Source organism: Engystomops pustulosus, chromosome 1 (assembly GCF_040894005.1).
Source record: "Engystomops pustulosus chromosome 1, aEngPut4.maternal, whole genome shotgun sequence".
NCBI lineage: Eukaryota > Metazoa > Chordata > Amphibia > Anura > Leptodactylidae > Engystomops > Engystomops pustulosus.
In genome coordinates, this window is record NC_092411.1 from 196,280,878 (window position 1) to 196,298,689 (window position 17,812).

General features: G+C 37.8%; 1 protein-coding gene and 1 long non-coding RNA gene across 4 annotated transcripts in view; one reads left to right on the forward strand and one right to left on the reverse strand.

Moving 5' to 3' along the window:
- ADAMTS3 (ADAM metallopeptidase with thrombospondin type 1 motif 3) overlaps positions 1–17,812 on the reverse strand; it is a 124,018-nt gene that overhangs the window by 19,731 nt on the left and 86,475 nt on the right. The window contains exons 14-17 of one of the 3 annotated variants that reach the window (XM_072117385.1): positions 15,468–15,601; positions 14,830–14,953; positions 712–795; positions 216–296 (exon numbers count right to left, since the gene is read on the reverse strand). In XM_072117385.1, coding sequence (XP_071973486.1) covers positions 216–296; positions 712–795; positions 14,830–14,953; positions 15,468–15,601 — 423 coding nt within the window. The remainder of the gene's footprint in view (positions 1–215; positions 297–711; positions 796–14,829; positions 14,954–15,467; positions 15,602–17,812) is intronic. The other 2 variants (XM_072117403.1, XM_072117394.1) reach the window with 2 other exon arrangements.
- LOC140070663 (uncharacterized) lies at positions 14,584–16,518 on the forward strand. The gene is made up of 3 exons (XR_011848967.1): positions 14,584–14,641; positions 16,138–16,302; positions 16,405–16,518. It is a non-coding gene; the product is annotated as an uncharacterized lncRNA (long non-coding RNA).

The following is a 17,812-nucleotide window of genomic DNA, read 5'->3' on the forward strand; positions in this document are numbered from 1 at the left end:
TGTAAGCCCCATTAAAATCAATTAGCAACTGTAGACACTTCTGCAACAAATATATTCTATGTGATTAAACCCTCAAAGGACAATAATATAAAATTCAGTGTATACAGTGCTCATTTCAAGAAATGTTAATGGTAATTGTCTTTTAGCATCAGATTATTGCTGCAGAACTATTTCACTCCTTGAGTCTTGGATCAAATCCAGGATGAAACACTTACCAAGAACATGAGGGGAAGCCTCGTCTTCTTGGATAAACACATGTCTAGCACCAGGAGGGATGTCAAACATCTTAAGATAGCCTATACATGTGTTGCGATCAAGCAGAAGAAAACAAAAGATAAGAGCGAAGGTTAGCATAGCATTACATAATAAAAAGCTATCCAGATTGCATCTTGCAACAAGCTGAAAGATCTGCAAAAATAAGATTAGTTGCTGTTACACGTTGTGGGGAAGCTGATTTGCATTGGATTCTGTTGTTTCTTCTGTCTTGTGAAAACAACAGAAAGACAAAATATTCATTTTCCGTATGCCAGAGCGTAAAGATAATTTTGGAATGGCTAATCCAGTTAAATACACATAATTTTGCAGTGGTTTTAGATACCCCACGAACATAGGAAATAAGAACATTTTGTCTCTTGCGAGCAATACTTGCTAAGAACCATGGCTTCCTACAGTCATCATCTCACATCTCCTGTGATATGAGATGTCACTTACCAACAATGTTTTTAGACTCTCTTGACTCATACAGGGAGATGTTTCGGGCTCCCTTAGGTAAAGTGAAAGCTCCTCTGGTTTTCCCTTAAACAGATTATGTTTTAATTAAATTACTGACATGTCTTTTCACTTTCATTGACTATTCTTAATAGTAGATAAAAAATGCAAACACTAGAAGGCATTGCACTTATGTATCAGATATGTATCAAAATGTCACTATTTTTATAAGATACCCTTAAACAGTCTACTTTTTACGATTTTGGGGTTGTTCTAAAGTATATAAAACCTTCATCTTAATGAAGTATACATGTTATTGGAACCAATACTAAAATAAAATAAAGCAGCGATTTTGTATAACGAGTATTTCCATAATGAGGACAGAGTTTCCTGTTCCTGAATCCCTGTCCTGCTAATTCAGTTAGTCGAGGGGTGACTGCCTACTTGCTTATGAATTCTCAGAAGTGCCTTAGAAGGGTAATCCGCACATGGATAGACTTTTTTCTCTCACTGAAGATGCAAGAAACAGGTAAGGATGCTCCAATTCTTGAGAAATACCCACATCAACCAGACATTTATAGCATGTTCATCAATGTTACGTATGTAAATTACCCTTCATAAGTTTCCAGGCTAGGGGCAGTACTTTATACTGATGACATTTTCTCAGGAGAGGTCATCATTATCCAATTTGTTGGAATCTGATAACTAAACCCCAAAGCAGCTGTTCCATGCATCCATTCACATTAAAGGTAACGGAGATGCAGTACCTCTGCATGGCCAATACAGAGTGGACAGAGATGCCTGTTTCTGTATCTCTCTCTCTCTCTGCTTGTAGGTGGTTTCCCATGAAACAAATTCAATATTGTGAAATGTCCCACTGTGTGGCCACACAGACACATATATACGAGATCACTCGTGAAAAGTAAGTTATCTCAACCTGTGCATTTCTGGATATGTCCCGCCAAGAGGTAGGGTAAGAAAGGACACATCCGCGTGCATAGCTACCAGTTGTTAGTTATTTTGGGTCTAGGAACACTAGATCCTATTAATAATTGTGCCTATCACTCGACTAAGCCATTAAGTGAAGTAAACCTTGATGCAGCTAATTGGCTCTCATGTGTTCCTCTATTTGTATAATATAAAATGGTGTTAATTTAACTTTTTAAAATTATGAAGTCCAATAGTACAGATCCTTCCATATACACATAGGTAGTAAGTGGCATCAGTCGTGTAACATTTCATAAAATAATGTTCTTTCAACGAAAACAAGAACAAATACTTTATTCCAATAACTTTTGAGTTACGTTTTTCTACACATGCTGATGCCAAGCAATATTCTGTCTCTGAACAATAGATTGTGAACCCTGATCTGAATATTTACAGTCTGACTCACAATTAGATGATGTCTATTCTTTTAAACATGCAGGGCACACTGACAATCCTTGCCATCCACTTGCTTCTTGCATCCTTGCCATACCAAAAAATGGTATATGGGCATTTTGGTGAAATTATTGCAAAGTTCAATTATTTTTAACGTTATAAATATAATTATTACTAATCTCATTAGTTTAATAGCTCTGTAGGAAAAAAAACAACATCCCCTCACAGAGACTTTAATTTGGCCCAGATGCATGCATGTGTGTGTGTGAACGGGGTCTGAATATTTTGATTCCCCATAAAAATGTATTTATGGGAACCTGGCACATGCTTTTTTGGTGCACAGACTAATTTCTACATTACCATGTCCCTTTTCCTGAAGTCTCGCCCATTTTCATGAGGTCACGCCTCCTCTGGCCAACCAGTGTCAATAAAAAATGGTCTCAAAGTCTTCTTAAATGTGTTGAAATGTGTTTTTTTTTGTGCAAATACATTTTTGAATTCCCCCCACTGCATTTTGTATGACCATTTTGTAAAAATCATAACTTTTTTAATAGACATTGGTTCTATTAAAAGTTATATATGACTTTTTGACCTTTTTTTAAGAAGGTGATCATGATATGGTATTTCTTCACAGTGCAAGATAAGTAATGCATGCAAATTATTGAACAGATTGTAACAAAACCTTATATGGAATTTTATGTTATACCATCCCTTTCTAGGAACAGTGATGGGAATGTGGAACTTTTCTAATGGGAATTTTTACTGTGTTAGGTTACCATAGCTCAGCAGCAGGAGAAAAGGAGAGACTTCATCTAATGCAGAAAATTGCATGAAATATCCTGCAAACAGTCCTATACACTTTTATAAGCTGAACTAGGAATCATCTGAAACAGCTGGCAGATACCCCAGTACTGTTAGCATCAGATGAAACCTTGTAGGACAATCCTGCAATAAACAAGCCTTCAGCTAATTCATGGTGTGGCAGGTATTCCACACAGTCATAAAATGAACTGAGCATCAGCTAATACATACTCTTAACACAGAACCCTGCTGCCAACACAAAGTACAGCCCCTCATTTTTCTCTTGCTGCTCGTTTCTGCCTTTGTTAAGAGTTACTTTACTTGTTACGGAGCAGTGGAACAAAGTAGGACATGCAAGTAAGAAGAAAAAGGAGAGCTTTATGAGCATGAGATCCCAACCACTAGGGGAGTGCCTAAGAGACTGGTGGTCACATGACTAGAAATGCAGAAGGGTCCAGAGAACTGCTCCTTGGCTGCTAACTGCATCTTAATTATTTTCATTTATTACATAACAAAAGCAAAAACCCTCTATACAGGACAGACCAAAAGTTTGGACACACCTTCTCATTCAGTGTTTTCTGTATTTTCATGATGATTAAAATTGTAGATTCACACTGAAGGCATCAAAACTATAAATTAACACATGCGGAATTATATACTTAACAAAAAAAAGTGTGAAGCAACTGAACATATGTCTTATATTCTAGGTTGCTTTGATAACTGCTTTGCTTACTCTTGGCATTCTCTTGATGAGCTTAAAGAGGTAGTCACCTGAAATGGTCTTCCAACAGTCTTGAAGGAGTTCCCAGAGATGCTTAGCACTTGTTGGCCCTTTTGCCTCCACTATGCAGTGCAGCTCAACCCAAACCATCTCGATTGGCTTCAGGTCTGGTTAATGTGGAGGCTAGGTCATCTGGTGTAGCACCCAATCACTCTCCTTCTTGACACAGTGGTTGGAACCACCAGACTGATCAGACCAAAGCACAGATTTCCACTGGTCTAATGTCTAGCCTTATGTCCTTTAGCCCAAACAAGTCTAATCTGCTTGTTGCCTGTCCTTAGCAGTAGTTTCCTAGCAGCAATTTTACCAAGAAGGCTGCTGCACAAAGTCTCCTCTTAACAGTTGTTGTAGAGATGTGTCTGCTGCTGGAACTCTGTATGGCATTGACCTGGTCTCTAATCTGAGCTGCTGTTAACATGCGATTTCTGAGGCTGGTGACTCAGAAATTCTCCGCAGCAGAGGTCACTCTTGGTCCTCCTCTGGACTGACTGACCTTCATTTCTTAAAGTAATGATGGTCACTTATTTTTCTTTACTAAGCTGCTTTTTTCTAGCCATAATATAAATTCTAACAGTCTATTCAGACGGACTATCAGTTGTGTGACTTCTGCAAAGCACAACTGATGGTCCCAATCCTTTTATAAGGCAAAATATCCCACTTATTAAACCTGGTGCACGTGTGATGTGAAAACCATTTCAGGTGACTACCTCTTGAAGCTCATCAAGAGAATACCAAGAGTGTCCAAATCAGTAATCAAAGCAAAAAGTGGCTACTTTAAAGAACCTAGAATATAAGACATATTTTCAGTTGTTTCACGCTTTTTTGTTAAGTATACAATTCCACATGTGTTAATTTATAGTTTTGATGCCTTCAGTGTGAATCTACAATTTTTATAGTCAGGAAAATACAGAAAACTCTTTGTTTTGTGTCCAAACTTTTGGTCTGTACCTCATAGGCATTGACAGGACCAAAATGAACAACAAGCTGTACTTTTGATACATATCTTTTAGGCACATTACAGGGAAACTCTAAAATTTGGGCTGCAGCGATTGAGATTAGTAGAATTTTTAACAGTTCAGCCATTTGTCTTACTCTCCTGAAGCAAAACCATGGCAATTATTTTGTCAAAGATGACCCCTGGCCCCAGCCACTTACCCATATCCAAAGACTTACAGTACAATTACAGACCCTGGTTGATGAATGATGCTTTTGCTACAGGAAAAAAAAACAAATTGTTGGTACCCGGTGGGGAGAAAAAATAAGCCAAACTGTTCTTCCAAACTTGGGACGGGCTTCAATTCAGTGCCTTGCAATGTGAATGCCTTCAGTGTAACTATTACAAATATATTACTATAATAAAAACTATGTTTGTGATAAAAGTAATAGTCAATGAAATAATGTCATTAGAAGATACTTGCAAATTTCATTTTCCAGTAAGTTGATCTCTTTTTGGCACCTCTTGCTTAATTGTTTTCCTGTAGAAAGAGGCCGATAACACTGTTTAATGACTATTTTGCCAGGAATTATTTGATACTACAATTCATAGTTGATTGCTAAGCTACATTTGGCTATTCATATGTCGTATATGGGTGTGGAAGTTAGGTATATAACATGACAAAAATAATGGTAATACAAATCACCAAGTAATGATAAAGAACTAAATAAAATATGTTCAAGGAAACCATTCAATAAATGTATAGTTATAACTGTTTTAGAGTTTACACAATTGATGAGTAATATGGGTCCTCACTTCTACTACTTTCATTCTTTACTTGCCTTTATATCAGCGCAAATATATTTATAGCAAACATTAGTAATAGAATAGGTCACATAACAGAATATATGGGGAGTAAGAATATATAGAGGCAAGGGGTAATGAGCTCTGCTGTCGGATCTAGCTGGCTTCTATCAAAAGCCACTGGAGATGTGATCAGACATACAGAGGGAGATTTATCATGATATGATAGTGGCCACGCCCCCTGATGTCGAGCAACATACATCGCAGCCAAATTCTGAGGCCGATAACTTTTTCACACTTTGGTGTACGGACCTATGTAAGATGTCATTTTTTGCAGTAAGCACTGGCGTTTTAATTTATTTCAGTTTGGGACCTAAAGGACCATTATTTTTAAACTATTCATGGATGGAAAAATGGAGAAAAAATGGCGATTCAGGCATTTGGGTGCTATTTTCCGTTATGGTGTTCATGGCTCGGATTAATCTTTTTTATATTTTGATAGAACAGACATTTTGGCATCTAACATGTGTATGATTTTTACAGTTTATTTTTATATGTGATCCTGTGAAAGGAGGGTGATTTCAACTATTTTACTATTATTTACTATTTTACTATTATTTCAGACCCTCTAGGGTACTTTAACCCCACAGGGTCTGATTTTTCCATAGTAATTTTAGCAATTTTTGATGATGATATGTACAGGATATTGGATATCAATAGATACAGCATGAGACTCTAGGCTGCCATGGTAACCAATAGCCACCCTCCAATGAGGTCAAGATGGTAAGTCCATCGGAAGGTAAATTAGGTGCTGCAGTCGACCGAATTAAAAGGTTAACTTCCGTGATCGGTGCCAACACCATTAGCGGCCGCAAAAGGAGGGTGTCAGCTGTGTACAGCTGACACCAGCCATGTATGGAGAGAGCTAAGCCTGTGAGCTCTTTCCAGACACCCCCCAAAAGCCCAAGGACATAATAGTCAATGGGATGAAGATTACCTATATGTAGCAGTTTCTTTGCTATCCTCAGTTTAGCCTAGGCCGGCAGTAGCTGTGTCTCCTTGCTATGCTGATATCTCCTGTGATTGGATTGAGTTGTTTACAGATACGTTTTCACATAAGGGTGGGGCTGCTGTTCCGTCCTCCTCACCAAGCCTTGTGTGCTCAGTTTTGAAGATGCAGAAGTAAGTCTCCTACACAGAATGGTGAGCTCCCCTGTTTCCTATCAGTCCCTCTGCAGTTCACCTCAAGCTTTATCATACATTTCTCTGCAGCCTCCCCTTCCCCACCTTCTACCCACTGGACACTTTCTACACAGCAGAGAATCTGTTAACCTTCAGTGCTCTCTCACAGCACAGGCTGTAAACTTTGCATAACCGTTTCACTGCTAGTTTCTACTGCATGCTCCTCCACGTGATGAAAGCTGCCAGGATAGCATGACCCCCAAATTAGCTAAATTAAACAAAACTGGTGCCAATCAATTGTGCTGGTTTGGGCTGCTTTTGATGATATTAATGAAAAAGGTCAAAAGGTCAGCCACCCCCCTTCCCTCATTAAACGAATCAAACTAATGCTACATTCACACTACCGTATGGGGGACGTATATACGGCCGATATACGTCCCCCTTAGACGGCAATGGGCGCACGGCGCCCTACGGGAGCGGTACGGTGCAGAACACGTGCGGCACCGTACAGCTCCGTACCCCGGAAAAAGATAGGACATGTCCTATTTTTCTCTGTAGTACGGCGCCATGCGCCATAACTTCCTATGGAGAGGAGCGGGGGTGAGCTGCGCTCACCTCCTCCTCCTCTCCCCGTGCACTGCCGTTGCCCGCTACGGTACGGTACAGGCGGGCAACGGCAGTGTGAATGTAGCCATAAACCTGTGTCAAACGTTTGTGCTGCAAAAATGTGCAGAAACGCACATACATTGGAGTTCAGTATCATTAAGTTTCTGCCGCCCGTAATAGTGTAGTATGCTGAGCTACTCTTTCCGAAAGACTTACAGACATTACTGATCAATGGGATATCCAGCATGGAACCAGGATGTCAGTTTAAATAGGGTCTCAAAATGATTGCTTACATAGAAAGATATCTATTTAAAATTAAAAGCTAACTCTTTAAGACCATAGTACTGAACAAATCAACATACAATACCTGTCAGTCATACTCCCTGGATCCCAGCTACACCTGCAGTGCTGACAATCAGTGATATGCTCTGAAGCCAATGACTGACTGCAGTAGTCACATTTTTATGTTTATACATCATAGCTGGAGGCTAGGATAAACACACCAGCAGGGTACCAGCTAGCAACAGTATGGGAGAAGAAGAGAGTCAGAAGATAAATCACAAAAAAGCTTTATCACATCCTAAAATCCTTTTTCTTATGGATTCTGTTATACATCACAACTAAGTTAAAGTCTTTTCAGAAAAATTAGCATCTAGCTTGACTGATTGATCTGAAAAAGCAATAATAGTAAACAAATCATTTCTCTTTTGATATAAGTATTTTTCATCTATTTCCATACATACTATCATGCCATGAATATGAGGTAAAGGCTACAGAGTATACAGAAGATCATTAAAGCGAATCTGGCAATTGATTTATACTGACCTGTGAGCAGGATATGTTTGGAGGGATAGAGCTCTGTTATATGTAGGCTTAATTCATTTGGAACTGGATTTCTGATTATGAGAGTAAATCCTAACAGGGTTCCTAGGGGAGAAAGTCCTGCTTTCCCTGCTCACCCAAAATAACTCCTAACAAACTCTTTAACAGTGGGCAGAGGAAGGGGTATTCTCATCACCTCTTTACTCTTTAACCCCTTAAGGACGCAGCCATTTTGTAGCTTAAGGCTCAGCCCGATTTTTTGGATTCGGACTTGCTTCGCTTTATATGGTTATAACTTTTGAACACTGTTACTTATCAAAACGATTCTGAGATTGTTTTTTCCCCACATGTTGTACTTCATTTTAGTGGTAAATTTTGGCAGATAAGTTTTGCGTTTATTTACAAAAAAAAAGAAAATATGATAAATTTTTTGAAAAATTTGCCATTTTCGAAATTCTAAATCATTGCGTTTTCAGGCAGATAGATTTACCACCTAAATAAGTTGCTGAATAACATTTCCCATTTGTCTACTTTACATTTTCATAATTTCTGAAATGTCTGGATAATTTATTTTGATGTCACGCGGCTTACAAATCGAATATCGGTTTTCCGGATTTTCAGAATTGACTATTTTGGGGATAAATACAGTTTTGAATGAAATTTTACATATTTAGCATCAAAACCCCCTATATAACCAACCCATTTTCAAATCTGCACCCCTCAAGCTATCAGAAACAGCTTTTACGAAGATTGTTAACCCCTTGAGATCTTCATAGTAATTGAATCAAAATGGAGGTGAAATTTAGAATGGTCATATTGTTCCCTTATACGTTCATTTAGCACTAAAATTTACACATTTCCAAAATATAAAAAGAGAAAACCCACCATACAATTTGTTCTGCAATTTCTCCTGAGTACAGAGACCCCCCACATGGGCCGTTACTTGTTTTATGGGGGCACAGCGAGGTGCAGAAGGGAAGGAGGGCGCTGCAGCTGCCAGGATTTTAGTTTCCTCATTGGCCCCTTTTGAAGGCTATACAATTTTCGCTTTTTTGTTATTGGGGCCATGTGACGGCATTTTTTTTGCGGGATGAGATGCTTTTTCCATTGTTACCATTTTGGGGTTGGTATCACCTATTGTTGAAAATTTAGGAACTTTTTTTGAGGGCAGGAGTAGAAAAGCATAAATTCTGTACTGGATTTTTTACTTTTTTTTTTTTGGTGTTCACCGTATAGACTAATAATCATGTTATCTTTATTCTATGGGTTGATACGATTACGGGGATACCAGACATGAATATATTTTCTTGCGTTTTACTAAATTTGTCAAACAAAACCCTAATGTGGGGAAAAATCTATCATTTATGTATTGCCGTCTTCCAAGTAGCATAACATTGTTACTTTTTTGGCTACGGAGCTGGTTGATGGCTTGTTTTTTGCGGGACATGTTGTACTTTGCACCAGTATCATGTCTGAGTACATATGGTTTTTTGATCGCATTTTATAGCATTTTTTGTGGGATTGAAAAGGTAAAAATCATAATTTTTGGAGGGTTTATAACAGTTTTTTTTACGGCGTTTATCGTGGGGGTTCAATAATGATTTACTTTTATTCTATGGGTTGTTACGGACGCGGTGATACTATATATGTGGGGTTTGTGTTATGATTTAGCCTTTTTTTTGAGTTATATGTCTCTTTATATGTTTTGGGAGTTTGGGGCATTTTTAGTGATTTATGACTTTATTTTTTTATTGAATAACTTTTTTTTTTTACTTTTTCACTTTTATACCATGGGACATAAACAAGCAATCTTCTGATTGCTTCTTCATGATAATATTCTGCAATACTGATGTATTGCAGAGTATTATCAGTGTCAGCCTATGCACTTGCATAGGCTGGCACTGTGCCAGTAAGATGACGTCACAGACGCCATCTTACCGGCAATTCTTGCAAGTAACTCTGGGGTCCAGATCGGACCCCAGAGTTGCTATAGCAACGATCGGCGCCCCCCGAAAACGGTTCGGGGGGGCGATCGTGGGGGAAAGACCCCCCAGATGCAGGTTAGATGCCGCGGTCGCGCTGACCGCGGCATTTAACGGGTTAAGCACCCGCGATCGAAGACAACTCCGACAGCTGAAATTGCAATATGTAATAATTCTTTTGTTGTCTCAAAAAACACATATCATATATTCGGGATATAAGCATGATCTATGGTTTCATATTAAAGTCTTTGTATAATACAATTCTGTGTACAATATTATAATTTATTACAGGAATTGAACTTTGCAATATATTTCCTGAAGAACAAATAATAATTAGACTGTATTCATCTTTCCATTGTCCCGATCGCGGGTGTTACACTGGGGTGCCGGCTATTAGTTACAGCCGGCACCCCGTGTTTCCCGATGCCGGTTCGGCTCTGATCCAAAGCCGAGCCGGCATAGGCGCCGTGGCGGATATATCCGCCACTGAGCGCTTATCACTGCGCTCCGTGGCGGATATATCCGCCACGGAGCGTGAAGGGGTTAAAGAATCAATCCTATCAGTATACCCCCCCCCTTCCCCGCCACATACATTTTCATTAAAGGATATCAATCACTTAATAAAACCAGCTAAAGATATTCACCCCTGCTCCTCTGCATCTTGATCCCAGCACTGTCCTTCGCTAACTTTGACATCACCTAGAAAAGAGGTCCGGCGCTCCAGGCTGCTAATTATGTACGCTTAGAGCATGGGAGAGGGAGGTGACGTCATGCGAGTGGCATCAATTTTTCGCCCCTAACGCCATAGGAAAGGGAGGTGGCAAGGGTGTGCATAATGAGCAGCCTGGAACACCGGACATCTTGCCTCTGTACTGCTTATTATAACTTTCTTTTCCAGGTGATCCCGGTGAAGATGAGCTGGGGTGAGGAGCTGATGGTAAAGTGATGATTTGGGACTTTTTTGTTAAATCTTAATGTCTTGCCATTGATTAAAAAATAACCATGAATTCTACACTTCCTAAGAAAGTTCTATGAAGGGTGAGTAGTAACCTGCCCATATTCTTAAAAAAAGGGTAAAAAAATAATAAAGCAAGGTGATGATCAAAACTTCAGAGGAGATCAACACATGAATGGCCACAGAGTGAGTAAGTTTTGGATTGGCTCAATGGAGAGGTCTCAGCAGTTCATATATTCAAATGAATAATAATCTTTAAGATTGAAAATCTTAATCCTTGAGAAAAAAGCTCAAACCTAATAATGAAAAGTTGCTGTTCTTAATCATTATTATTGTGCTATTTGTTAAATAAAGGGTGCACAAATGTTACATTAAGATACATTTAAACAAGTGCAAGTACAAAAAAAAACTGCAGAGATAGTAAATCAGACAGTTTATATTTCCTTATAAATAGTCAAGTTAGTATTTACCGGAATAAATACCACTCCAGACTGGAACTTCCTGTCAGGGGCTGTATAATGGGCCCAAGTATCGAGAATTACATTTAGCATATATAATAACTAGCCCATGTAAATGCATTTGAGTGTCAAGTGCTTTCATCTTTAATGCAGCACATAAAAATAAGCATTTCTTGAAAGCATATCACCCCATTTAAACTGAGATCTGATGCCAAAAAGCTATAAAACTAACTATGTAAGGGATAATAAGTGACTTAAAGCATAGCTAAAATTTGGAAGCATTTTTTGAAATTAATAGAGCAGGCGATAAACTAAGACTCGGCCTCTTTTTCTGTAATCTTGCTTGTGTCGCTTTATATGGCTGTTACTTTTGAACACCTTAATTTAGCAAAATGATTTTGAGACTGTTTTTTTCACATTGTGATACATTGTACTTCATGTTAGTAGTAAATTTTGGTTGAAATGTTTTCTGTGTATTTATGAAAAAATCAAAAATTTGCAACAATTTTTGACAAATTTGTCATTTTTAAAATTTGAAATGATCTGCTTTTGAGACAGATTGTTTTACCACCCAAATTAGTTACTTACTAACATTTCCCATACCTCAAGTTTATGTTTTCATTATTTTTAATTCTTTTATTCTTATATGACGTTACAAATAGAACAGAGATTATTATTTTTTCCCGAAATTTCTACATTAAAGTTTTAGGGATCATTTTTGTTTTAACCCCTTTATGACCGCCATACAGCTATTTGCACATGCCCTGTGCAAAAAGGATGTTTATAAACGTCACAACAGTGACCAACTTCAATGGGCTATATCTCCTGAACCTGGGCCACCTGAAACACAATTATTGTGTCATATTAAACAGAAGAATCTCCCCTTTAATACAGGTTCTGTTCTTCTTTAAGCTTTTTATTCCCTGGTTTTTACAAAAAAAAGCATTGTAAAATTATGCAGGCTTTAAAAGTTTTTAATGGAGTCTGTCAGGCTAATTTGCATAATCTACAAGCTCCCGTGTGTAATGATTCAGCTTTCCCAAGGTCCTGAATGTTATTATTGTTTTCTCAGCAAAAACCACTCAGCTCAGGGATTAACCAATATATGACCCTGCATCAGTGTAGCTACAGCATTCTCAAGGTATGTTTGCTTCATAATACATCAAATCAAATGGTAGGTTTCCTTTAAGGGGTTGTCCAGGAATTAATATTTTTCATACACGGCTGGGGAAAAGGAGGGACTGTAAAAGTAACAAAGAGCTTAGAGACTTCTAACCACTGCCGCTTGCCTGCTACATGTGGCAGAGGTCGGGATGGGAGAGCTGGTTTTCGTAAACAGAGGCCTAGAAGTAACGGGCAACACCACAGGACAACTGGAGCACTGGAGGAGGTAAGCATAAGCTCTTTGTGATTTTTAAAACCCACTAAGATGTATTAAAAATATACATTTCTGAACAACCCCTTTAAGACATAAGACACATTATCAGGTTCCTTTGTCTCTGAGCTGTCAGTTGAGAATAGGACAGAAATCTGATTTACACAAACTGCTTAAAGGACATCTACCACGAGGAAGAAGGATTGTAAACCAAGCACACTTACATGTTGGTGTGTGCCCTCTCTGGCAGGATCCGCTATTCTTTTAGATTCTTATGTTCTTGTTTTTGCATAAAAAGGCTTTAAACATTATGCAAATGAGCCTGAGGGGCTCCAGGCTCCATTAACATCTATGGAGCATGCAGCCCCCCAAGTTCATTGCATAATTTTTAAAGCCTATTTTTCTTTAAAAACATGGGCATAAGAAGCTTAAAAAAACAGATCCTGCCAGAGGGGACACACACCAGTATGTCAGTGTGCTTGGTTACACTCCTTCATCCTGGTGGTAGATGTCCGATAAACAAGGCAGAAAATTTGTCCGCGCAAATCAGCACCGATAAATCTGTGTGAATCTTTCAGTCTCTCATCTTCCCTGCAACAGTTCATATAAAGGAGCTTTTTAAGCAGCAATAAATGACAATTCTCTTATTGCACGACAGCTGAAATTGCAATATGTAATAATTCTTTTGTTGTCTCAAAAAACACATATCATATATTCGGGATATAAGCATGATCTATGGTTTCATATTAAAGTCTTTGTATAATACAATTCTGTGTACAATATTATAATTTATTACAGGAATTGAACTTTGCAATATATTTCCTGAAGAACAAATAATAATTAGACTGTATTCATCTTTCCATTGTCCCTGTATGACCTACAGTTAATAGGCATCAAAAAAGTGTACTCCGGTAACTGGTCTTCAGTTACTGTTCATTCTTGTACATGTCACAACTCCTAATAGCTGCAGGAAAGGGGTATTTTAGTGACTAAGGGACAATGAGATAGTGGTTCTGCTCTAAATTGTGTATGTATGAAGAACTGTCCCAATCTATTGTAACAGTACTGCTTGTCTAGGGAACAGTTTCAATCCCATCCCTAAAATGCTGCTCACAAGTCCTCTCTTTGAGACTCTGTTTCTGAGAATTCACCTTCTATCACAAGTTGTAACCTTAAAGAATGTGTTCTTATTTTGTATCATCAGGTGAGTACTGAAAATGAAGCTAACTCCAAACTTCAGAACACAGAAATGCAAATGTGGTTTCAATTTAGCAAACAATAGCAACAAAGTTGTAATTTGATGCCAGATAGCTAATGTAATTTCATAAACCACAAATGTACAAATTCTTGTGGTTATTTAAGCTATTTCAAAAGAAATTTTGGGTGAAATCAGGCATTTCTGAACCAGCTAATATAAACTAGCAGTCTATTTTCTGCCAGTGTTTTTTGTAAATTATTTAAATCAGTGAAGCCAAGTAAAGGTATTATTACTTACAGTCTGTTACCATGGAAACACATTCTGCATTATTGATGTATACAAAAAGATACGAAATTATACATTTTTGCCTTCTGTAAAGTTGCTTGAAGGTAGCTCCAGCTACAAAAATACTGAGGATCTACCCTAAGGTTAGGTTATCCATTTCAGATTGGCTGGGGTCCAGCACCCATTGACATCATAAATCAGCTGTTCTCAGATGCTGAAAAATGGAGTATTAGACCGGACACTAACAGCTATTTTCTGTGTAGTAATTGCACTGATTCAAATGAATAAGAGTTGGTCTGCAGTACATGGTCTAAGCTACACTAAGGAGTGAGCTGCCATTACAGTCTCTGGTTCTCAGCATCAGAGAAAGGTAGGTCTTTAGGGATGCTTGATGTTGTCATCCCACCAATACAATCTTGAGGACCTATCCTTGGAAAAGGTCATCAATATTTTTAGCCCTGAAAACCCAATACATTTTATATGTTTTCAAATAATTGAATAAATAAATTAAGAAATTTAATTCAAAAATCCAAAATAAATGTTCAATAATTATTGTACCAGGTTTTTTTGGAGTTCTCGTAAATGTTCCTTTTACTGTTCGACAATGGGAGTTATCGCCTCCACACACGCCACATTTATCTTCCACCTTATTGGAACCAATTTCTTTGTCACAGCCAACTTTCTAAAACATAGAAACAAATATAAAAATTAGATATTGTATTTAAAAAAAACAACATGACAGATGTGAGGTCCAAGGTGTTTGTGACTAACGATCCAGAAGGATTAGAAAAGTGTCAGATGTGTTTGGAAACTGCTCCTAACTGCTGGTTTTATAAATTTCACTGGATTATCAGTTTCACAGAATGATGGCAGTGTGGACCATTGTATTGCTGCTGTCAGGGGTACAGTCCAAACTATGTAGCATTCAATAGTAATGAGTAAAAAATATATACAAGAGAAACTGTGTACAGCACTTGTTTCACAGTCCTCTTCTTTTTGGAAAACTTTGCGTAGTCAAGAAGACAACATTTTACAGCCAGGCAATTTTTGAAGATGTTTATGGAGGGGGCCCAACCACGGTCTTTCTATGGGCCCATTGTTTATTTGTTATGCCCCTCTGCACTAATATGGAAATAATGATCTCATTTTGTTATATTATGGCACAGCATAAATAACATTTAAAAACCAAAACTTACAACACACTCTCCTCTCACACAAATGCTATGCGGATCCTTGTAGGAACAGCGGGTGCCATCATGTGCAAGTTGTTTCATTGATGCTATATCTCCAGTTTGTTTGGACTGACAGTAAAGCTGGCATCTTTTATTAGCTGTAGAAACAAGCAGAATGTTACATTTCATATTTCAGTGACTATTATTCATGAAAAACAATTTAACCTAAAGAATAAACACAGAAATAAATAAAATCAAAAAGCAATATAACATGGTAGTTCCAGTACCTTTTACTACAGACTAAAATCCTATGACATGAGTCAATTACAGGAAGAACAACCACAAAGTTAGTTAATCTGCAAAAGGATGCAGCATAAGATGTCAACACAGGTTAACAAAGAGGGGTGAGAAAAGAAGCTCCTGCTTCTAACACCTTATATGCTGTGATTTATACTAAAATTTTTCATGAAAATATGGAGCCACATCTGTGTACTATAAGTTTTGCTAAACATTACACATTCTATTGATATTACACTCATAAAAGTTATTATAAGCAAAAAACCTTAGCAATCTATTACCACAGTTGTATCTGATTGCTAGGACTTTTTTGGGAATCCCACAGTCCTTTAAAATGCAATATATTTATATACATGGTTTTTTTACTTTCTTAGTTATATCGATTTTCTCTGTTTAGATTTGGTGTTTATTTGAAAAAATAACACCATCAAGTTTCCTGCAAATAGCTCTACTGGCCAATGGGCTGATCAACATTCATGCTCTCTGACATCATGCCGAGATCTAATGTCTCCTGTAAAGAACATACCATTCAGCACTGTTCTCTAAAAGTTTTAAAGAACAGGTAATACCATCTGTTTACTGCATTTTGTTAAACATTGTGGTATTTTGGTTTTCTGTCAGCTGCTCCAAATGACCATCCATGGTGTTATGTTGTTGCCTCTAGAACACTATATCCATCCAACTTGCTTTGTGAGTGCTACACAAATATCTGATCAGCAGTGGTGTCCCTGAAAATGTAACGGGAATCTTGGCATCTCTGTAATTTGTACAAGGTCTTCCAAGGTTAGTTTCCAACCACAGTCAAAAGTGCATTGCCTTAAACAAACATTAAATGTCTTTCTTTGCCAACAGAAGATGTTTAGAGTTGTGCTTTCATATCCATAAACTATTGCATTATGTTTTTAATATATGCAAATGTGGTATATTTATAACTTTTGGGAACTTATTTGTTCAGAGGATTCATATATAACACTTTCATTTAAAAAAAAAACTGTTTTTTCGTATTTGACAAAATGACTCAGGAGGTGCCTAGTTTATAAAGCACATTGTGACATACTCTAGGACAGTGAAGGCAAACCTTTTAGGCACCGAGTGCCCAAACTACTACCAAAACTCACATATTTTTTAGCAAAGTGCCGATGCGACAATTTAAGCAGTAACTTATTACTAGCTGCTCTGTCACAGGGTTTTAATTGTATAGGCACCAGAGGACACCATTACAGTAGAAAGAAGAAGAAGTTTGGATTATCATTATACCTGCCTTCTAGGGTCCTGGGCTGCCTGGGACTACAAGAGGCCTTGAGTCCTGTCTGGCGAACTCTACCCTGGGGTGATGGCGAGGGTGCCTAGAGAGAGGGCTCTGAGTGCCACCTCTGGCACCAGTGCCATAAGTTCGCCATCACTGCTCTAGGAGGTAATCATGAGTTATTCTCTTGGAAAAAAGTAGAGACTGGAGAGTGCCTTTTGCTCAAGAGAATCTGTCCTACAATAAATTTTAACAACCCATTGATTTGGTTGGGTGCTGACAGGGAAGTTGAACACAAGTCTTCAAACAAGTACAGTTTGTCAATGTATTTGCCATAACAAAGTCATAGCAGTTGTACCAATTAGACATATATGGAATATCCTATGAGAAGAGGAAAAATAGATAACTATTACTTTATTACTAACTAGTACAGGGGACTTCTTTGGTCAATTAAAAGCTGAAATTAACATACTAACAGACATATTATACAGTGGGTACGGAAAGTATTATATTATATATTATAACTTTATTCCATGTAATAAATTAATGATTTGTGAACCTTGGAGAGACTCCAGGTATGTGTGTCCCTTGCAATTCAACTCGCGTGCTTACACTTTATTGATCTTGTGAATAAACTGCACAAGGAATATGTGATGTACAGTGGGTATGGAAAGTATTCAGACCCCTTTAAATTCTTCACTCTTTGTTTCATTGCAGCCAATTGGTAAGATCAAAAAAGTAATTTTTTTGCTCATTAATGTACACTCTGTTATCTGTCTTGACAGAAAAATAAACAGAAATGTAGATATTTTTGCTAATTTGCTTT